Genomic DNA, 21871 nt, shown 5'->3' on the forward strand with positions numbered 1-21871 from the left:
GTAGTACATGTTTTGTTCATCATAGGAGTCGATGTATTCTCATGTAGTAACAGTTTGCCAATTCCAGAGTCTAAATGTTTACGCTCGCTTATGCATAATCAAATTCTTGAAAAAAAAAAATATCTCAACTGCGCCGGCGATGCCCAAGAGCCCATAATCCAATAAACGCTATTATCCTGTAAATAGTACCAATCAGCACCAAAATACCCAGGTTTCGGCGAAGCCAGTGCAAGTGGAATCCAGTAAGCTCAGCAGCCTGATCCACGTCGTAAATATCAGCGAACGGCGCCACGAGTTGGCCAAAGTAGATCTCGGCCAGCCACACACCGGGCGAAGCACGCCAGAGCCACTCGAGGTGCCACTCCTTGACCTTTGCCAGCGGCGGCGCGGCTCCGGACAACATGGCGGTGATGAGGCCGACCATGGTCGCCAACAGCGGCGCATCCTCGCGCCGGACGACCATGCTGACAATGTTGGCGAGGCCGTAGATGCAGTAAAAGTACAAGAGGTTGGCCAGGAACGCGAGGCCCCAGTTGATCACCGGCACCGACAACAGGAACATGAAGGTGGACAGGTGCAGGCACCCAAAGAACATGCGCGGGAAGACGGAGACGATCTTGGCGATGAAGTACGCGAGCCGGTTGTGTCCCGCTTCTGCCTCGCGGCGGTGGATGAGCAACTCTTCCGAGAAGGATTTGACGCCGGGGGCGCCCGATATCAGGCCGACGGCGATGGCGATGAGCAGAGCCAGCTCGGGTGCAGACTTGAAATCGACGGCCGTCGACAGGATAGTGTACGGCGCCTTGAAGGTGCCGACGAACAGGATGCCCCTCTTGGAGTTCTCGGCCAGGCCGAGGAGGAAACCGGCGAGCGCCGCCAGGCCCATCTCCGCCCAGAAGGCCGACTTTGCGCGGTACTGCTGCAGCATCGCTCGGCGCAGGCAGAGCCACAGCTGCTTGAAGAAGGGCGCGCCACGGTTCTTGATCGCGGCGTGCATTCCGCTGCTGTTCATCATCACCGAAGTGTGGCCCTCCTTGCTGCCAAGCGTCCTTTGAAACCGGTGATGGTCTGCCCAGTTCGCAATCAGCGACCTCTTGGATATCTCGCCGTTTTGTTTGTAATCGCGTCCGTTGCCAGTGATGATGTCGGTGATTACATCTCCGTGGTTGCTGTGCTCGGGGAAATGGAAACCGTTGTTTTCAAAGTAGCCCTGCACATCAGCCTGGGGTCCCTCGTAGATGGTCTGTCCGTTTCCGAGGAGGATGAGGTTGTCGAATAGCTGGAAGATTTCTGAGCGCGGCTGGTGGATGATGACGATGACGGTGATTCCGAGACGGGCGACGGCTTTCAGAGTCCGCATCATGGATGAAGCCGCCGTGGCGTCGAGACCACTGGTAGGCTCGTCGAGGAAGATGGCCATGGGTGCGGATGCCAGCTCCATGCCGATACTGACACGCTTGCGCTGTCCTCCACTGATGACGGGTCTTCCGACCGTTCCCACCATCGAGTCCCGCACATGCGAGAGTTCCAGACAATCAATGACGTTTGTTACGTGGGCCTCGATTTCGGCGTTTGACCAACTCCTCGGCAAGCGGATCTTTGCGGCGTGGATGATGTTCTCGTAGACGGTGAGCTCCGGCAGGACGATGTCATCTTGGGGCACGTATCCGATGACCTTTTTGTAGCGCAGCAGCTTGTCGGGGCTGCTGTTGACGGCGACCACTCCGCCCGTGTTCTTCGTCTTGCCCATGAGCACGTTGACAAAGGTCGACTTGCCAGCCCCGGATCCTCCCATGACCGCCGTCAAAGTTCCACGGTTGATAGAGCCAGTGACGTTTTGCAGAATCATCTTCTTACTGCCCCTCGGCTGAAAGCACAGGTCAGAATAGCTGAAGGACAGACCAAGGTTGGTGGCATCGGTCGCGCGGCGCATGGATTCAACGAAGGCGACAAGCTGAGGGTCCATCTGCTCTTTTGGCTGGGAGTTGGGCGACATCTGATGGTTGTAGTCGAGTGCGGCCTCGAAACCTCCGCCATACGTCTCGGCACGACGAGGGGGGGCGTATGTCGGGTTCATGGGGAGCATCTCATGATCGGTCTCATCGTTGATCGCCCGGTACCCGGTGATCTGCGCCCTTACACTGCCCATTCCGGTATGCTTGACGGTCGGCCCCCGGGCAAGCTCCGCGCGGTTCCGGCTGGCACGCTTGCGGAGTCCATGAATCAAAACCCCAGCGATGACCAAGATGTCGACGATAAAGAGAATGGCAAAGGGGATGAGGAAAACCTCATACGAGGAACCGGCCGCGCAGCTACTGCCAACCAAACACGGGGTCGGAGTGACGGCGCCGGGTTGGCAATATGTGCCTTTCGGGCACAGAATCTTCTCGGTGCCGGGCTTTGGGCAGTAGTATCCGGCTTGGCAGACGACGGGCTCAAATGGGCCCATTGGGAAGTTTTCACCATTCCACTGGCATGTTATGGATGCCAGTCTCGCCATCTGACACTCATTGCGGGGCGGGCAATACTGTGGCAGTGAATTAACAGTGTTATTTTGGCCTGTGATGGAACGTGTCAGCGGGCGTAATCTTCCCTCTCCCCGCCCCCCCAGCAAATCTGACTAAGACTTACACAGAAATCCTGGGCTGCATCCATTGGCCTTCCAGTCATCGACGTCTTGAATATGGATGGGAACAGCTCCCTCTCTGTAACACGGGATGGCACTAATTGGCTGTTTGTCCTCGTCTAGTTCTTTCGATGCTGCGTAGAACGTGGTCGAAAACTGCGTGTTGTTTTTACCGGTACAGGCGCGGTCCCATACGCTCAATCCATCGTCGTTTGTCGACTCGGTTAATGAACCAGAGTTGAATCTCAGCGATTTTTCGGTGTTTGGGCCGTTGGAGGCATCGTCAATGGATCCGTTGAGGTTGGTTGCTGCGTGGAGAGGGTTGAACCATCTTCCCGTGTTGACCGTGTATACACCTTCGGTCTGATTTCCAATGCAATGCCATGCTGCCGCTGAGGCACTACCATTGATCGTCCGAAACGCACATAGACATGCCGATGTGTCCAGGAAGCTTGGTCCTTGGGGTTCTACCTGGGGGAAATAAGGATCTTGTGGCATATAGCTCGCATTGAGCAAGCTCATACCACGACTCATTTTGAGTGAAAGAAAAGGAAAAAAAAAAAAAAAAATGAAAATATCGGTTAGCGGTTTGAACACTCCTGCTCCTCTCTGAAAAGATATCCCAACAGCAGATCAGTGATACTTAAGAAAGCTCTCATCGTAGCTTAAGCTGGCAGGGTGATGACACGGCCCTCTTTATGCCATTCGCAAAAAGTTGTGAGATTTTAGCGGGGAGACCCTCTCATTTTCCTTTGTATGGGGCTGGTAATACATTTAATTGCCAACCTGGGCAAGGCTTAAGCACATATGAACCAGGGAGCTGCAGCTTACCTGGTCTCCCTAACAGTCCCACTGGCTGACCGCGCCACGCACAAGAAATGTTCTGCCTTGTCCTCATTAGCTGGTAACCGAACGGTATATTTTGGAACCCCGAGGAGTGGGAAGCGATTGAGCGTTCCCGAAGATCTTTGCAGTTTGTTCAACGGTTGGTTGGAGCCGGGATACTTGGCCGCGCCACACACTGCGGCTGCGGCGTGCGGGGATTCGGGAATTAGGAGAGGAAATAAACAGCAGCCTAGAATATGTGGAGTCTCATTAATGACCCTTTTGTTTTTTTCACCCCCCAGCAAGGTCTGAATCATCAAGGGGCCTGACCTGGTAGGGCTAGTTAAGTTACTATGGGATGTGCTGAGCTTCAGGGCTCTATTTTGTTGGTCTGGTCGGTCTGAGCGCACTATTCCGGTGGAGAACTAACAGCGTAGGATTCCGAACTGGTACGGGGGAAAAACTGAGCCCTAACAATGACGCCCTTTGGGCTGTTACATTTGGTTTCATTATCGGCGACCTTGGTCGAGATTAAAACCCGATGCCCCCCCCAGTTGGTCAAGTTCAAGGTGGACACTGCCCCAACAACTAGGGGGGGAGGCTCACCGCCCCGAAGGAATCACCATGTGTTACTTACACCTAAATATGTATGTCTGTTTCTGTTCCAACCCCAAAAAAGGAACTTTCTTTCTCAAAGATCCATCCTGATGGGAATCTGCCTCGTTAGATACTCGTGCCATTTGGGCAGTGTCCTCTTGTACGGATTGCCCTTAATCGCCAATTGCAAGTCCTCAATAGCGCTCCCCCATTTAACTAGTTCTGCCTCCTCGTACGCGGTCTGCATGATGGCGATTCCAAAACCCATGCCAACCGCATTAACCCCAACTGGCAGTGTGATCATGGGGTATCCGGCCTGTGCCGCTATCTGGTATGTCTGGCCCACATTGGGAGGGACAAGAAGACCAGACAACTTGTCTCCGTTGCCAAGAGTGAGTGCCGAGTCGATGCCGTTCCGAGTTGACCCCTGGGTAAACTCCACGGCCTGCATATAAGTCTCATCCTTGGTACCATTTGTTTCGAGGGATGCGAGGAAACCATCCTGGCCAGAGTAGAATGCAGGATGGCCAAGAGGCCAGGGGTTTCCGCCCTCACTGCCGTCGTTCTGGTAATTGAATTCGATGAGGTCTTGGATGGTTTTTATGTTGGTGTTTTCGAGCTCGGACAGGTATGTGTTGATGTTGTTGTAGAAGTCTACCTTCACCACGGTGTACTCAGACTCGTTTGGGTATCCGCGGGTCGTGCCATAATCCCAATTCCAGCCATCAGGGCTGACGATAGTCTCATAATCAAGAATTTCAGTGTTATTAACCACTGTTGCGCCAGCTTCTGTGAGGAGATCAAGGACCTTCCCGAGAGCTTTCCTTTCTTCGTCGTCGGCATGTACCCAAAAGCTCTGCCACGGTATGCCGAATTTGGCGTCCTTCAGAATCTCCTTTTTGGAGATGAATTGAGTGTACCCGCCCTCTGGGGTGTTACCTTCTTGGGCCAGGGTATAGTTATCCCGCTGATCTACTCCGTAAATAGCATCGAAAGCATACACGGCATCTTTTACGGTGCGCCCAAACGTCCCAACCGAATCCTGGTGTTCGCTTTCCGGTATAACACTATATAGAAGCAATTAGCGTGTATAGTTTAGATCGGTATGATTCACGCACCCAGCTCTGGATGTAAGACCGACCGTTGGCTTAAACCCAACAATACAGTTGCGCATGGCAGGGTTGATGACGCTCCCGTCGGTTTCCGTGCCTAGAGAAAACGCAATTGCGTTGGCAGCTACACCTACAGCGCTCCCGGTACTACTCCCTCCCGGGTTAACGGTGAAGTTGTACGGGCTGCGACATTGGCCGCCCCGTGCAGAGTAGCCTTCTGAATAGTTATTGCTACGCATATCCGCCCACTCGCTGAGCGCGGCTTTGCCGAAGAGGACTGCGCCTGCTTCACGGAGACGAGTAACCACGTGAGCATCACGAGGAACGATGCTGCCTATAAGTGCCCAGCTACCGGCTGTCGTCTCCATGTTGTCTTTGGTGGCAATGTTATCCTTCACCGTGAACGGAATGCCATGTAGTGGGCCGCGGACGTTGCCCTTTTTCCTTTCCGCGTCCATCTGGGCAGCAATATGGAAAACATCAGGGTTAACCTGGAGAATCGAACTGTTACACTGAATCAGTGGCCAGCAGACTCAGCCTTGGCATCGTACCTACTGGATATACTCCTGAGTCTGATACGTGCGTTGCAGGTAGCACGCAACAAGCTGCTGAGAGGTCAAGGTACCAGCCTCCATCGCAGCCTGCATCTGATCAATAGTGGCCTCATGCAGCTCGAAACCTCCACACAGAGGCATGGGAAACAGATCTGCACTGTCGAGTAGAGGGAACACAGACGGCAGTGTTGGCGCCGAGGGAGCTGGCCATGTCTGGTTTGTACAGCTGGCCAATGAGACGTGGACGCCCGCCACAATAGCGGACCAGAGCTGGGTACTGGCGCGCATTGTCAGATTTCTTGGTCTGCGATGTGTCGGCCGCTAGAATCCTTCCGTGAGTTGTAGATCGTCAGCAAAAGCAGAATGACGATGCGGGTTGGGGAACAAACTGTCAACAGCCACCGGTGTACCCGGGCTGACGCCTTTAAAGCCTCACCTCACAGGGAGTTTTCTTGGGCAACGTATGACGCCCCTGCCGCAGTATGCATACATAATCATAAGCTGTAGGTTTTAGCGGGGCGCAAGTTTCTTTTTCTGATAGGTCGTGATAAGAGGTCGTATTGTGGTGTAAATCATGCATATACAGTGTGGAGATCAAGGTGGTTCCCGCACGGCTCACCACCAAGGTCGAAGCCAAAGATGTGGTCCCTCAGCCAGCTTCTCTGGCTTACAAGGTCTTGAAATGAGGCTTGTACGGCTTGTGGCTTAAGCTTGTTAGCATTTCTGGCTGTAAATGAAGAGACAATGCTCGCTCTCGCTGAAGACGAGGACATTTAATATCAAGCATTGAAGGGAATGGCATGAACATGAATTACCGAGACATAAAAAGATGCTTATTATAAAAGTTGGCTACTTCTCAAAATAACAGAGCCATTTACTCTGAAGAATAAACGTGACTTGTGTAATTTCTTGATATTTGATAATATTACTGCGGATTTATCAAAAGGTTTGCGATTTTCTACCGTTGTGTTAAAGTAACCAAGACTACATGTATGTTTTGATGAGAGCAGCCTCTAGAATCGGATGATCCAGCTGATAGACTGATCTCATACTCACACACTCGATTTTTTATCTCATTGCTGGAAATATATTTAGGGAGATTACCCTGACAGGATTTCCAAAGCTCTCTCTATTCTTTCAAGAGGATATCACATCTTAATTGATAGCTAGCTCGTATGATGCAACTGAATTTTATAGAAACTCTACAATACTTTATATCAAGACTGAATATGCGGTTTGGAGTCTGTTCAAATCTTCATGGCTTAAGTTCATATTCACGATAATGCACAAGGAAAAAAGAGTTAGTCACAGGGTTTAATCCATTAGGGTCAAAGAGGATAGTTTTAGTCGGCTATATACCCCTGCATCAATGATTGAAAGACAAGATCTTTGCAACTGTGTTTAAGCGGCTCACAATGTCTGGAAGGTGGCCAGCTCTCCGAATCACAAAGTTGACTTAAACTTCAAACATTTAACAGACGCCAACCATTAAGCCCATAGTACGTTTTTACAGTCACATTGCAAGATGAAAGCCTGTATGGGGCATATGCTTGTATTCATTATATCCCATGAGATAGTCTAAGATGTACAAATGATCCATTCTCCATTACCCGTCCAGTTGAGCCATAACTCCAAATTATATTAGGTAGCACTTTACATGCAGGCGGCACCGTCAATGCCAAGGACCTTTCCGTTGATCCACTCACCGTCCTGGGAAGCCAGGAAGCAGACGACACGGGCAATGTCGATCGGGAGACCGACACGGTGCATGGGGGACCAGCCAGCGGCGTACTCATCGACACCCTCGTCGTCGAGCTCAGTGCCACCGGGGATGTACTCACGGCAGACGGCGTGGTACATGTCTAGGGAATGTTAGTATCTGTGTCTTTGTCAGAGCTAGAGAGCTAACTTACCAGTCTTGATGCCACCAGGGGCAACGGCGTTGACAGTGATCTTCTTGTCACCGAAGTCTGTGACTTGTTAGTTACTGTCGAGCCTGTACATTGGGGGGGAAAAGCTTACCAATGGCCATGCAGCGGACAAAGGTCTCGATGGTACCCTTGGAGCCGGAGTAGACGGCGTGCTTGGGGACACCCTTGGCCTGGCCAGTGATGGATCCCATCAGGATGAGGCGGCCACCGACCTCGAGGTGCTTGTAGGCCTCGCGGGCAACGAAGAACTGGCCACGGGTGTTGATGTTGAAGACGCGGTCGAACTCCTCGGGGGTGACGTCCTTGACGTGGCCGAAAGAGACGACACCGCTGTTGGAGCAGACAATGTCGAGCTTGCCCCAGACCTTGACGGCCTGCTCGAACATGCTGACAATCTCCTCGACGTTGGAGACGTTGGCCTTGATGGAGACGGCGTCAGAGCCGGACTTCTTGATGGCCTGGACGACCTGCTCGGCGGTCTCAGCGCTGTTGGCGTAGTTGACGATGACCTTGGCGCCACGGCGACCAAGCTCCTGGGCCATCTCGCGACCAATGCCACGGCCTAAAAATAAGCCAAAATTAGCGTCAATGAACTTCAGATGAACAAGACCCGGCCGCGCAGCCGAAGAAAGGCCAAAGTGTGCCAATCTTCGGTTGGACCTTTTCCAGGGATTATGCACAACCCTCCCCCGTGGGGAAGATCAGATGGGAACGTACCGGCACCGGTGACGAGAGCAACCTTGCCCTCAAGAGACGCGGAAGCCAGACCCAGAGGGCCGGGGATGGCGTCGTACTTGGAACCCTTAGACTCGGAGGTAAGGCCAGGCATTTTGAATGATTTGTGTGGGTTAAAAAGTGACTGGAAGTCGAAGTGGTGTAAAGGGCTGGAGCTTGAATCGAAAAGACCGAAGAGGTGATTGGGTGAAAGAGTGATTGAGTTGTGATGAGTGTTTCGAGACTGGATTGGGAGGTTCAATCCAGGGTCTTAAATATGATATTTCGATACATTCTTTTGGATCCATGTTGTGTTTTCCATCGCATTGTTGAGACCAACTTCAGGCGAGGCAGTTCGTTTTGCGCCGGAGGCCCGTGGAGAGACGCCGGACACGGACGTGCGCACCGGACGTCCGTGAAACGACACCAATTCGCCCACTAGCCTGTGGCCACAATGGATACAACCAACATCGCTTCCCGCACCAAAAGGCGAGAGCCGAATGCAGCAGCCATAGGCCCCATTTTCCCTTATCCTTTTTGTTTTTTTTGTGGTGATCGTCCCCTGCATCTTAGCGCGTCGTTACGCCGGGCCACTTGGCGCCATACGCAGTCCTTCTACGGCCAGAAGTAATTCGCCTCAACCGCCCGGACCGAAACCCCGGACGCAAGCCAAGGGGGGACTGATCCACCGCGACGGACCCCTTTGCTCGGTCTTGAGCTCCATAATAGAGATATAATTGGATTCCCTTGGCCATCATCAAATGTAGGCGCCGGTCGCTGTCCGCCTTCGGCGCGATCCTCTCTCCCCCTCCCCCTTTGGTTTGCCCATGAACTCCCAGTACCTTACTCGCGTCTCCTCGCTATTCCGACGAAATGCAGCAAGCCGATGCGCGGATGGAGCCGCCTGCATTGGGAGGGCCGCGATCGTCCCAGGGTTTGCAACAACTGAGGTTCCCCGGGTTCCACCCTCATCCTCCGGCACGGATCACCAATACCGTAGGGGGGGCAGCATCCTTGTTGCCGGTCGACCACAGACCATGGCGGCGCCACGAGTCTCAATGTCATCCATGAGGATCAGTGCTGCGTCCGTAGGTGGATCATTGCGGTGCCCTGCAATTCGGGGTTGAGGAATATTCCGTTCACCGGCCGTGAGGACCACAGCTCCGAAGCCATCTTCAACGAGGTTAGCCAGCTGAATATTGTGCAGGGAATTAAGTATACAAGATTTGAAAGGAGTATTTCGTCTCAAAAAGAGGGTTTGTATCCAAAAATGTCGAAAACCTAAAGAATATCCATGCCTATGGTATTCGGAACCCTGTTCACCGACGAACACGGCTCTGGAAACTTCGCCTTGGGTCCGGGGTGGATCCTTGAAGTCCGGCAGTCCATCCCGATCCCCCTTCGGCTATTGGGCCAACCCAGTGCCCCAACTCAACTCCGCGGCGGTTGTTTACCGGTCATATGGGTCGCCCACAGAGAGTCTTACCGGTTGCCATTGCCCAACTCCGGATCGGGATCAGCCCACACTCTTGCCGAGTCATTCCAATACCACGCGGCCGTCCCAAGTAGACCGGCAAAGGCCAGCCACCCCGGACCAATGCCGAACTTGCGTTGCTGTGTGTCCCATGGCCCGGGCCGAAACTATCGGTGCAATGGTTGCGTTCCCTCCAGCGAACGAAAATCAACCAATAGCATTCGTAAGCGGTCCGTTGGTGAACATTTCCCAAAATGGTAAATACGGGCAGCGTGTCTCATGCAATTATTTACCAAATCTTGTCTCGCGATGCATCTCTTCCTTGGAATCCGGTTCAAGTCGCGGAGTTGTCAAACGATGAATCCGATCACGGTAAGATCCTTGTCTCCCTCGCTTGGTCTGACGTTCCATGGTATTCCAAGAGTGAGCATATAAAGAGGCCAGGGACAATCCGACTCAACAGGGAACGAAATGAGTTAAACTATATCTCATGATGAAACCTTGTTTATTCGCTGCCTCAAGCACAAAATTTCTCAGTTTGCCCACCAACAAATCCCTATCCCTAATACGCCCTCCACATGCACAAAACATGCTGGTCATACTTGTTGCCTGGCTGGGATCCTCACGAACAGAAAAATGACGACAGGTGATGCTGCGAACATCGTGCCCACACTGGAAATTAAATCCTGTCAGCCGTAAGCTTCGCTTAGTTAGCCTTCTCTCGTGGCGGTGACAAACCTATTCGTATTTTTAGAGCTGCCTGACAAACCCGGGCTTATCTCAGATTTTCCCCAGCTGAGCAAGCCAAGATTCCCCACAACGTGATCCTACAAAGCCTACCAGCACAAGCTTAGCCAGCAAAGCCCCCCCCCAGCCAGCCCCCAACAAACAAACTCAACCAACAGCCCAAGCTTTGAACTGGGTCGCCTCCGTTGGAAAGTAGGCTATTAGGGATCCTGACGTGTATTACTGTCTTCCTTTCTTCCTTTCTGCGCAGTTTGAGCTCTCCCACGCTCCTTAAGCTGGTGGTAAACCCAATGGGACTGTCGATGTCTCATACTTTAGGTATCTCATGTCTATCCTCCATGACGGTCATCCCGGGTTACGATCTGTTTCTGTCGACACAGCGTACCTCTTCGCCCCTAGCTGTAAGAGTAATGAAAGAATCGTCAGATCGACCCAGAAAATTTGCAAAAATACCTTGCAAACCTGGCGTGGTGCAATAGGCCTTGTCCGTTCTTCCGTTCTATGTCTCGTTCCGCAGCCAGGGAAAACCAAGCCTTATCCATATCGGTATTTTTTTTCAGAGATGCCAAGCAGGCCTGTATGTCGAGTTTTTCCCTAAAAGAGAGATCCCAGGAGGCTCCAAGAGAGGCTGTGGAGACAAAAATGAAATATTGGCCCATCCTTCAATCGCACTAGCAGGCGTCGCTTTATTCGTCTGCCTGCAGCAAATCTGACCAGTTGGCGAAGCAGCGCCCCGTTGAAACCGAGTTGCCGAATGACAACCCCAGCCATCCAAGCCATCACCTAGCAAGGGTGGCTTAGAGTCTGCATTCCAGCTTGCGGGACCTCTCTCTCTGTTGATTATCCCTATAATACTTTTAAGTCGGGACGTCTTGACTTCCACTGGGACAAGAACCAGTTCACTCAATATTGTCAAAGTTTATTTTTCACAAGTTACTAATACGAAATAATTCAGTATCAAAAAAAGAAGCAAACAATAAGTCTTTTTTGAAATCAGATACCCATCTATAAACTCCATCTATCAACATGGCAGCCGCCGAATTGGGCCTCAGCTGCCCCAGGGGAGGTGACTTTTACATCTGCGCCGGCAACACGACCGAGTTCTTTGGTTGTTGCACGTCAAACCCATGCGCCAACGGTACTGGAAAATGCCCGACAAAGGACAGGAGGATATCTTCATTCAACCCTGATCGTTACGCCAACATTCCCGCTCAAAGTTGCGACGACGCGAGACCATCGAGCGAGATCTTTTACACATGCAAGAACAGCATCTCCTTCATCGGATGTTGCGCCTCGAACCCGTGCAAGGAGTCTGATGGTCTCTGCCCCATCGACAACCTTCTCCCGGCGACACTGAGCAAAGACGCCAGCTCAAGAGCAGTGTTTCTCCCTAATGGGGCTTCCTCAACCCCTTCCGCGTCGTCAACTCCTGATTCTGGATCATCTGGTGGCGGCCTCGGCACGGGAGCCATTGTAGGCATCGCCATTGGAGCTGCAGTCGCCGTCGCTATCGTCATCGCCATCATCTGGAGATGCGGCTGGCACGCCAGGAAGCGCAATGAGAGACGTGAACCCACGTGGGAGCCCACTCCTCACTCTGCGCATCCCGAGATGGGTTTCGTGGCACCGCCTCACAGCCCGTCTCCCTTTGACCCTTCACAAAGCCCTGCTCCTTACGACCCAGCACGTGGTAAGCTTCATCCCTCATCCAGTTCTTCTGCGAGATGACAACTAACATTTTCCCAGCTTCGTATGCTACGACTGCCGTTCCCAGCTTGTATGGCCACGCATCACCGCCGCACTCACCGTACTACCCTGCAAAGCTCGCTCCGTCTCCGGTCATTGACGACCGGCACCTGTCAACGTACACCGACACCAGCGTGAGCTCGCTCAGCACTCATAACCCGAGACACCTGAGCATGTATTCCGATGCAGGCCCCAACTTGCACCCGGTCAGCGAACTGGATGGCGTCGGACACCATCCATCGGCGCCGTCGGCTCCATTGGCGGAGCTCGGTGACGGGACGCCTGCCAACAAGAGTTAGTTATAGAACTGGTTGTTGGGGAAAAGCGAGGATTTTTGTTTTATGAGCGGGGCGTTCCGGTCTTCAGCATTCTGCAAGCATAGCTATGCGCATTAGAGCTAATAAGTGATTTCAATCAAATGTGTTATTGTGATATGTACATCACGTCATGTCAAAAAGCTTTCCGAGAACTCATATTGTGTATGCTCATTTTGGGACTTCTTGCAGTGTCTACAGCTGTAATAAACAAAGTATGGTTAACGCAGTTTATGATATGCCACGCGCTGTCAAACTTTGAAGGAACTTGAAAGATTTCGCGGACGGGAGGATGACCTTGAGCGCTGTGGCAGCCCCGTGGCTTGGCAAATATTCCGCAAATCTTCGGCCCCTGTCAACATTCCAAGCCCGCCTTGCTAGCTCAATCGGTAGAGCGTGAGACTCTTAATCTCAAGGTTGCGGGTTCGACCCCCGCGTGAGGCTCAAATCCTCACCGCGATTGACTCTGTACAATCTACGGGCAATTCTTTTTATGTTTTCTTGCAAGAGTTCGCTTGTATGTTAAACGCTATGAACTTTTACTTTTGATTTTGGTGTTTGTTTGGATGGGCAAATAGGCTTTTGTTAGCGGGCGTTTACCAAACTGTAAAGCAAGGTTTACTTACATCTTGATGCTTGTTTTTTGTCGGAACACTATCATGTATGCTCATCCCAACTGGTGGTTCGTCGTCAATAGTTTCCATTTTTAGAAGAATTGGACGAGATGGAGCGTGACGCATGAGTTTATCAACGCTGGAATCTGAGTGGCAGCGAATTCTTGGAAAGAAATGATTGTTCAAGTGTTTACTATTTTAGGACTTGGCATTGCATTGTATCGCAATGGCATGGGGTATTTTTTTTTAAGTATTTAAACGTGGTATTAATTTTAACGGTTCCTCTCAATACCAAAGTCAGACCCAGCAACCTAGTTACTATGTAAAGGCAGAGCTGACGTGCATTTTGTGTCAAAAACGAAAGGCTTCCAAAACTTCATTTTTCACAAGTGGAGTCTCGACGTTATATCGAGTCTTTCTCCCACTCCTGAAGCACTGAAAAGGAGAGGATAGTGTCAAGATGATCGCTTCGAAGGCGCTGTTGGCTAAGTCTTTCACAATCGCGCATCAACCGCATTGCATCGGTCCTCCGACCTAATGCTTTCCAGACATGAGCTGATTTGTCCATACTGCCCAGCGCTCAGGGATGCTGCTCTCCTTGCACACTCATTCTTGTCTCTGATACCCTATCCTGATGACTTTTTGCCTCCTCCCACCGGCTTTAGCCCCGTACGTGGCTGCCGGTTGGTCATACTGGTGAGTGTACCGGGATGTTTCTCTCCAAAATTCTTTAAGCAGGTGCGTGAGTCGCGGGCTTGGAGTTCATCCGCTTCGTCCCACCGCCTTTGTTTCCAGTATGCCAACGAAGAACCGCTTATGTAGTTGAGTGTTGAGAGATGTTCCTCCTGAAGCGCTCTCAAGCTCGATACCGTCATGTACACCTGCTTCATGAAAAGTCTTGTGAGGTGGACTGTAGAAAGAATATATCCCATCGCTCCGGGCTACCAGAATCCGAAAACCAAACTTCATGCAAAATTATACTGATAGGCATATTTCGCAGAATCTCGATGTAGATATTATTCTTGTGATAAGCGAGTAGCCCAAAAGCACATCTAGATCATCTTCAACACATCATCACTGTCCCTTTTTATGGCAGTTGTCATCGCTCTTGGTGTCTTTGTAGCTGCTATTACAACCCTGTAGCACATACTCCGGTATGTTTTGTGCATGGAAGTAACTCAGTAGAAAGCAGGTTAGCCTCCCGGTTTGATCCCATTTGATCTGGTTCAACGACACCTGGCATGTCACAATCACAGAATTGGATACGCCTTCATACCGTCGGATATCCCCTCTATCACTTCGAAGCAAAGTGTCAGATCTCTTCCCATTCTTCCCAAGTTGGTCTAAATATAACTAGAAAGCTATTAGGGACTTCGCTTGTAGATATATGCCTCAGTTTAGTTTAGGGTGAGCGGGATTCAGTTGAGAGCATGATTTAAGCGCAGCGTAATTGTATACTCAATCTACCTACCATGTTAGCTTGAATTCTTATTGAGCATTAGCAGTTCCTATGTTTTTTTTTTTCTATTGGTATGACTCTGGAGATCCTTTTACCGTTATCCGTTAACATCTCTGCGGCGTCTCAGCTCGGCAACGTGACAAAAGTCGTGCCGTTTCCCGTTCTAGGCAGATACGATGCAATTAGCATCCGCGCATCACGTTCACTACCTATCGACCTTGAGAAGAGAAGGCTTTTCTTCCCATGTCTATCGGAAGAGATAAGCCGGCATCGAGAATAGTGGCAAGATTGAGTAAAGTAGCACGTAAATTTATTTCTGCGGGCTTATTACTTGAGAGGTACTTCTGGGTTCGCCGAGTTGGTCGATTTTCTTACGCTCTATGGATTATATAGGCTTCGATTCATAATTCCGAAGTTGTTGCAGGAGTTTGTAATTGCGTCCAATGATTTTCAATGGCTAGTTGTGCACATAGATTCGACCACTTGTCAACCCATTACAACATATTGAGAGTCTTAAGGGCCCATGAACCAATTCGCGCCAGCTGATCTTTTCAGCACGGGATTGCCTAGTCTGAACAGCTTTCCCTAAAGTTGAGTAAATCGCATGGTTCTTTCAAAGGAATCAAAACTGAGCCGAGGCCATATTCATCCAGTTTCGTTTTTAATGGGCTAGACATCTTCGCCGCGGGGAAAACTATGGCACCTGCTCAATAAATCTAACATCAATCACTTTGTTTCATAAAAAGGGAAGTTGTCGCACTTTGAAGAAACGTTCAGTATCGACGAGAGCTTGGTCTACCTTATTGTACGTTACTTTAGTCGAATGAAGGCAGAAAGCACACGTCTTAGCCTATTCTCCTCTAGGGCTTGACCTTCCACTAATGCAACCTCCAAATCTGACTCGATGATCCATAGCAGCGGCGAAAATCAGGTGGCGATGAATGAGAAAACTGAAGCCTGAGGTCCTGTTACGGCACAGCAAATGCCGCCATGGTACTCATTTCCGGGGGGAAACATGCAATTCTGGTTCCAATCAAGCCTTTTCTGGGGCATAAAAGACCTCTAGAACGTAGTTACAGCATAGTATGAGAAACATAATCAGTCGATATGAAAGATGCCCACGAATACATCCAAGATTGCTCCTTTACCAAATCAAGATTCCGCATACTGCAATCAGTTCATCCTATATCTGCAGGGGCACTCCCGCAAACTCATTAGCCGTACCCAACTTCGCCGCGTTGCAGTGTTGCATCGCATAGCATAGAGTCCACTACTCGTCCTGCTGCCCTTGCATAGCCGCATCGACACACCAATCCGATGCGCGCGAGCAAAAACGGCATTCGTCACATGTGCTGAATTGGAGGGATGAAACATGGCAAATTTCCTTTGCCTTGATTTCTGCATCTACTAACGCAATGCTGGATCCATTCTCTATCGAGATCTGGGCGGACTAATTGCCGTGCATGGCGATGGGGAGAGACGCCCAAGTATTACTGGCTATGAGCTCCGTAGTCCAAGGGCTGGTTCACAGCGCCCACACTACAAGGTTACCGCCCCGTAAAACGGCATGGGACTTGTCCAGTGAGGATTCCTGTGCCTGAGCTAGAACCCCAGGCGCCATTAAAAAAAAAAAAAAAAAAAGCTGGGCTTGAAGCCGGTACTGGCTAGATTCTGTGCAAATCAGGGCTGTGGGCGCCGATTCACAGCTAGAAGAAATCCGCGGCCTACGCGAGGTTTTAGAAGGCCTCCGCGGGGGCTCAGGGGTACGCTTCAGTTAATCTAGAACGAGCATAACACTAACAAAAGCCATCTTAGAAGCAAAGCGACATCAGCCACCAATTTCAGTTTGCTAGTGGCTGCTAACGGTCGGTTGCTAACGGTTTCTGTTAGTGGCTATACGTGAATCACGTCGCTTTAAAGGGCTCACGATTGTCAGTAAGGTACGCGGCCATGGGTAGCAGTCGCAAGGTAGACAGACCCAGGTTCCTGCGGGTGTGACTTTGCGGCACTTTATGGTCTTTTGACATCTTGGCCATTGGAACAGGACGTTGCATTCAACTTCATAATCCCGTCATCACTGTCCACCTCGAAGCCAACTGAGAGTGGACGGTTCCCACACTGCGCCGTGCGTTACCACGACAAGGGGCTGGAGGTATATGATCTACCCTAGCTTGGAACTCTGAACGTTACACTGCGGAGGATATGTTCCTGATTTTGGGCCAAGAATAAGTGCTACTGAGGTAATATCCAATCTTGATAGGACGTTCTTTAAAGCGCGATTCATATAACAACATCAGCCACAAAACCACAACCTCGCATCAATAGGCTGTGTCTGGAGGATGTGAAATGTATGCGCTGCTTTGTCCGCTTTCCATCAAACTAATACCATTTCGCCCATAAACACACCCCCCGCCAATATCTGGTCCATTTCAATGACCCTGTTTTCCCATCGAACGATCCAGACGTCGGAGGTCTGCCTGCTTACAGACTGGTGCCCATCAACATCCCACATCGTCCCAAGCGGCGACTCGACGCCCACAATTGCATTGGTCCTATGATGTCGTTGGCAGCGGGAATTTTGGTTCTCAATTAACGGCGGCGAGGCCCCCCTGTCTCTCAATTCATGCCTTCACCATCGTCCAACTCACTCCCCATCGTTGCTGATCGTCGCCGTGCCGCCCCCCTCCGCCTCGGCCACAATCTTCGTCCTTACTACCCTGCCACTCGTGTCCATGTAGATGTTGCTAAACGCCTCTAGTCCGGGGTACGGCGCGTACAGATACTGCAGCTCAAACTCCCTCACCTGCCCGTCTATCGAAATGGTCTTGTTGTGCCCCGTGAAAGCCATGTCGCGGCTGTACAGTCCCACCACTCGCCTGCCCGTCTCGTCGCCGTTGTTGTTGAGGAACACGTCAAAGATGGAGCCGTTCTGCGCCAACACGCGATTCGTATGCGTGCGGCCGGAGAAGTCGTTGACCGAGTACAGAATGTTGTTCTCGATGCGGTAGGTCAGGTCGCGTTTCGCCACCGAGCTGGCGTCCGCGGCGTTGCCGTCGACGGGGTCTGTAACGACGCCGACGGTCTTGTTGACGATGTCACCGAGACCGTCGCCCAGCGTCGCGATTATAGGGTTCAGGTCGATGCTGGTGAGGACGTCGTCAACCATCTTCACCACGTTCTCCAGGCGGGCCTCGAGCTCGACTTTGGCCGACACGTTGTAGATGCCCAGTTTGACGCGGTCGATGCGCGCGTCGACGCCGGCTTGAAAATGTAGCAGGTTGAGCACCTTCGCGTCGAGGTTGACCTTGGCCGTGATGTTCTGCACCTCGACGCTGATCTCGCCGACCGAGACCGAGGCGTTGAGGTACACGTCCGGGATCGGGTTCAGGGTGTCAATGCCGGTCTTTGTGTTTGCCGTCTCGTAGACTGCCGACTCGTTGTCGCCGCGGCGCTCGAGGTTGTAACCAAAGTAACCATCGCCCTTGGGCTGGTCCTGGGCGTAAACGATGGTTGATAAAGTAGCAAGCAAGGCGAACGCCCTGCCGGCAATGGGGCCCATTGTGAAGAGTTGACGGGGTCCTTAAAAAAAGAGAGTATGAAAGGGCGCAGCAGGCCGTTGGCAATTCTGAAATGACTGAGGGGAAGGCCGCGGACGAGAAAGGTCTCCTGTCCTGACGGATGCGGGAACCAATGGATACAAGTATGGTCAAACCAGCTTGTCTAAGAGACGGGGATATGAAGCATAGTTGCAATGACGAGTGACTGTTGCCAACACTGACAGGTGTGTGTGTGTGTGTGTGTGTCACCGTATGAGTACCACCTTAATACAACCCCCATGCTAAGATCCTGGGTGAGTGTTTTTTTACCTCCATACCTCCTAACCCACATGATGCCGAATGTTCTTCTCGGAAGCACTACCCGCACGCGATGCACCCGTTCTCAGCGAATCCCCGGCCGGTTCGTCCAACCGCAGAAAGCATATCCCCGTCGATGCGGTGCCGGTATTCGATGCATGACGGATGGCAATCTTGTTCGGCCTTGGAAAGTGGAACTGGTTCCAAGGAAAACGTGCAGCTCATCGGTCCGGGGGCTTGCAGGTTGTCTCGGTTTTAAGATGAACCACACGTTATAAAAGGGGCGGGGGAGGGGGGGGGGGCCATCTGACAGCACCGCCATTCCAGCATCGCTGCCAATATCCGCCCTAGATATGGGGCCGTCCGCGTAGCATCAGTCCCACCAGGGGTGTAAAAGCGTGTTTGCTACGTGGTGGGCAGGGGATGCCGATGAGGTAAAATGACAACCTTGATTCTGCAGCAGAACGATGCCCGCCTTATATCCCCCACAGGCCCTGTTGTCGTGACCAGACGTCTCAGAGTTCACCAACGTTGGGTTGAATTCTCGTCACTCTCACCTTGTGTCGTCGTCGTTCCCTTCATACGCTCGTTCACTCAGGCCGTCGTCTAAGTCAAGATGAGGTTCTCAACCCTCTCGTCCCTTCTCGGGCTCTGGATATCGCTCGTCGCGGCGCAGACTCCCACGGCGACCGATCCAGTTGAGACAAGCACACCAGCGGAACAGCCATCTTCAACACCAGAAGCAACCGGATCAGCCACCACGCCAACATCAACGGCTGCGCAAGGCACCGCATCCAACGGCAATGGCGGCGGCGGCGGCGGCGGTACAACTACAGCACCAACTAGCACACCCCCTGCAGACGTCTACCTCAAAGTCCCTGAGCTATCCGTAGGCCGCATCGAGCTGGACGTCGACAACCTCAACGCAGAAGTGAACCTGGCTGCCGAGATAGCCAAGCTTGTAACCATCAACGCCGGTGTTCAAATCGGCATTGAAAAGGTCAACATCACTATTGCGGACGTTGAGGCGGAGCTTGAGCTGGTCATCCGTCTCGGCAACCTTGTCGACATCGTCAACCGCACTCTAGCGTCTCTCGACCTGAATCCGTTGCTCATTAACCTGATCGACACAGTGGGGGATGTTGTCGACGACGTCGTCGGTGCGGTGGACGGCCTGCTTGGTTCCATTGTGAACGGCGACACCAAGATCAACTTCCTCATCGACAACCTGGGCAACATTGTCCAAGAGGTAGTCAACGGCGGAAGCAACGCTCTGAGCACCATTATTGGCAACTACCAACAGAACATGACCTTCACGGGATCCCAGAAGGACCTCGGCAACGGGTTGGTGGAGAAGGTTTACGAGTACGCTCCGCTCAGCTCGTTGGTTAATATTGTCTTCAACACGCTCGGGCAAGTCGTCAGAGCTACGGTGGTGAAGGGTGGAGGAACGGGAACTTCAACCGCGTCGGGGACGACGGCACCGCCTACATCTGCGGCGACGAGTGCAGCGCCTGTAACAACAACGGCAGCAAGCTCATAGTGTCTGTTATGGTAGGGACAAGGCTGCTAAGTCGCGTAGAATAGCTAGCTAAAAGATGCGTACAATAATAACATGAAGTGGAAGTTGCCCATCCTTTGAGTGCCCTGTTGACATACCTATTCACCAGATGATAGTTGAGCTCACAAGTTTTTCCCCACACGAGAGGTTACGACTAAATCTTACCCTTTATGGCCGTCAATTCTGAGTAGAACATATGAAACATCGATGCAGTCATCTGTAAATGCGCCAATCACATGATCCACGAGCTGCAAGTTGATATGTAGGACATTTGAAGAGTATATACAAGTGGCTGGGTAAAGTGCTATGTACCAGAAGACGCAAAAGCAGCGTGAAACTCATGTCCGACTTAATCTCTCCCAATGGACACTTAGCAGGCGCCGTCCTTGTCACCAGGACCGCTGTAGTTCTGGCAAGGGGTCTTGGCGTCGGTGCAGACGTTGACAAGGGTAGCCTTGTCGCCGTTCGACTTGGTGATGCCCACAACCTCGCCGCCATCGCGGGCAGTGACTCCCTCGACGTAGACCTCGCGAGCGCACTTTTGGCACTGGACGGCAGGTCAGTATTTCTCGTTCCGGTATGAACAGAGCATGTTTCACTTACAGTTCCGCAGGAGCGGTAGACCTTGCCGTAGTCTTCGGCGTAGAAGTTGATGATCTAAGATGGATGTTAGCTCATTACGGTTCTCTGTACTTAAGGGGGTGAGCACTCACGTTGACTTTTCCGCATCCGTTGTGCTGGATGATCTTGTCGGAGGCATGGAAGGCACCTCCGCCGATGATCCAGGTCTCGTCGCCAACCTTGTCCTCTTTCTAAGTGATAGTCAGTGACTTGTTCTTGTATATCAAACCAGCAAGACTGGCATTTAAGCCTTCACTTACAATGGAGATGGCGTCCTCGCAAACATCCTCGAACCACACAAACTCGAGAGTGCAGCCTCCTCCTAGACAGTAAACACCCTCTCCAGCAGTCTTGCCGATGATGACGTTACGCAAGGTGGCGCCCTTTTCAAGCACGAAGGCGGTGTCAGATTCACCTATTAATTCCATTAGTTTTCGACTTGGAGCAAGACAATAACGGTAAAGATTCATACCTCCTTCCGACTGATCCCTGCAAGAAGTAGGGCTCCTGTCGTACTTGGCCCAGCCTCCGTCAAACACCTCGCCAGACTTGACATAGATGGGTGCAGAGATTGGTCTGGTCTCGGTGGGTGTAGGGAGGCCTCCTTCGTAGCCCAGGCAGGCAAGTGCCGCGGGGATAGACCCGAGGAGGGTAACAGCAAGGGTTTTGGAGAACATTGTGATAATAGTTGATGGCTTTGCTGTAGATGACTGCTGGATGATCACTCTAGATAGTCAATAACGTAGAGTATCATGATGTGAGTTTATATAAACTGAAGAATGGTATATGGATCACAGGAGTTCACCTCTACCGATTTCTCATTGGCACGCTTCTGACCATGAAAGCCAAGCCTCTGTATATATTACTGAAACAATAGTGGACGGTTGGCACACGTGGATTCAGAAGCCAAGACGACGCAAAAGTTGGACAGAGACATTATCGAGTTATTTCTTAGTCGTGGAAAATAGACAAGAAAGAGTAGAAGCAAGCTTTGATGGACCCAACATTTTCTGTTTTGAGCGCCCTGGGTCTGAAGACATCCGCAACTGTTGGCGCAGAATTCGCGCCCCGAAAACCCTTGATCCTCTCAGTGTTATCCGCCGACCCCCTGAGCCAACTTGG

At 51.6% G+C, this 21871-nt stretch overlaps 8 protein-coding genes across 8 annotated transcripts; 2 read left to right on the plus strand and 6 right to left on the minus strand.

Annotated features, from left to right (window-relative positions):
• Nucleotides 1-124: 124 nt before the first annotated feature.
• Nucleotides 125-3160, minus strand: CTRU02_213263 (uncharacterized protein; the record flags this gene model as incomplete). Its single annotated transcript, XM_036730880.1, has 2 exons — nt 125-2559; nt 2632-3160. 2 exons carry the CDS (start codon nt 3158-3160, stop codon nt 125-127), a joined length of 2964 nt encoding a protein of 987 aa, XP_036577410.1.
• A 982-nt stretch (nt 3161-4142) lies between these two features.
• Nucleotides 4143-6002, minus strand: CTRU02_213264 (amidase; the record flags this gene model as incomplete). The annotated part of the gene is made up of 3 exons (XM_070206007.1): nt 4143-5115; nt 5167-5673; nt 5716-6002. The coding sequence occupies 3 exons, from the start codon at nt 6000-6002 to the stop codon at nt 4143-4145; spliced, it is 1767 nt and encodes a 588-aa protein (XP_070060400.1).
• Nucleotides 6003-7367: 1365 nt separating this feature from the next.
• Nucleotides 7368-8474, minus strand: CTRU02_213265 (Trihydroxynaphthalene reductase 1; the record flags this gene model as incomplete). Its single annotated transcript, XM_036730882.1, has 4 exons — nt 7368-7576; nt 7628-7684; nt 7737-8207; nt 8363-8474. The coding sequence occupies 4 exons, from the start codon at nt 8472-8474 to the stop codon at nt 7368-7370; spliced, it is 849 nt and encodes a 282-aa protein (XP_036577412.1).
• A 3132-nt stretch (nt 8475-11606) lies between these two features.
• CTRU02_213266 (uncharacterized protein) lies at nt 11607-12625 on the plus strand (the record flags this gene model as incomplete). The annotated part of the gene is made up of 2 exons (XM_070206008.1): nt 11607-12297; nt 12327-12625. The coding sequence occupies 2 exons, from the start codon at nt 11607-11609 to the stop codon at nt 12623-12625; spliced, it is 990 nt and encodes a 329-aa protein (XP_070060401.1).
• Nucleotides 12626-13657: 1032 nt separating this feature from the next.
• Nucleotides 13658-13822, minus strand: CTRU02_213267 (PFS and TPR domain-containing protein; the record flags this gene model as incomplete). The annotated part of the gene is made up of 1 exon (XM_036730884.1): nt 13658-13822. One exon carries the CDS (start codon nt 13820-13822, stop codon nt 13658-13660), a length of 165 nt encoding a protein of 54 aa, XP_036577414.1.
• A 3535-nt stretch (nt 13823-17357) lies between these two features.
• On the minus strand, nt 17358-18272 carry CTRU02_213268 (uncharacterized protein; the record flags this gene model as incomplete). Its single annotated transcript, XM_036730885.1, has 1 exon — nt 17358-18272. One exon carries the CDS (start codon nt 18270-18272, stop codon nt 17358-17360), a length of 915 nt encoding a protein of 304 aa, XP_036577415.1.
• A 911-nt stretch (nt 18273-19183) lies between these two features.
• Nucleotides 19184-20110, plus strand: CTRU02_213269 (uncharacterized protein; the record flags this gene model as incomplete). Its single annotated transcript, XM_036730886.1, has 1 exon — nt 19184-20110. One exon carries the CDS (start codon nt 19184-19186, stop codon nt 20108-20110), a length of 927 nt encoding a protein of 308 aa, XP_036577416.1.
• A 388-nt stretch (nt 20111-20498) lies between these two features.
• On the minus strand, nt 20499-21426 carry CTRU02_213270 (pectate lyase; the record flags this gene model as incomplete). The annotated part of the gene is made up of 5 exons (XM_036730887.1): nt 20499-20675; nt 20732-20785; nt 20842-20940; nt 21010-21164; nt 21222-21426. 5 exons carry the CDS (start codon nt 21424-21426, stop codon nt 20499-20501), a joined length of 690 nt encoding a protein of 229 aa, XP_036577417.1.
• Nucleotides 21427-21871: the final 445 nt, after the last annotated feature.

The sequence above is a fragment of the Colletotrichum truncatum genome (assembly GCF_014235925.2).
Source record: "Colletotrichum truncatum strain CMES1059 chromosome Unknown Contig_0009, whole genome shotgun sequence".
Lineage (NCBI taxonomy): Eukaryota > Fungi > Ascomycota > Sordariomycetes > Glomerellales > Glomerellaceae > Colletotrichum > Colletotrichum truncatum.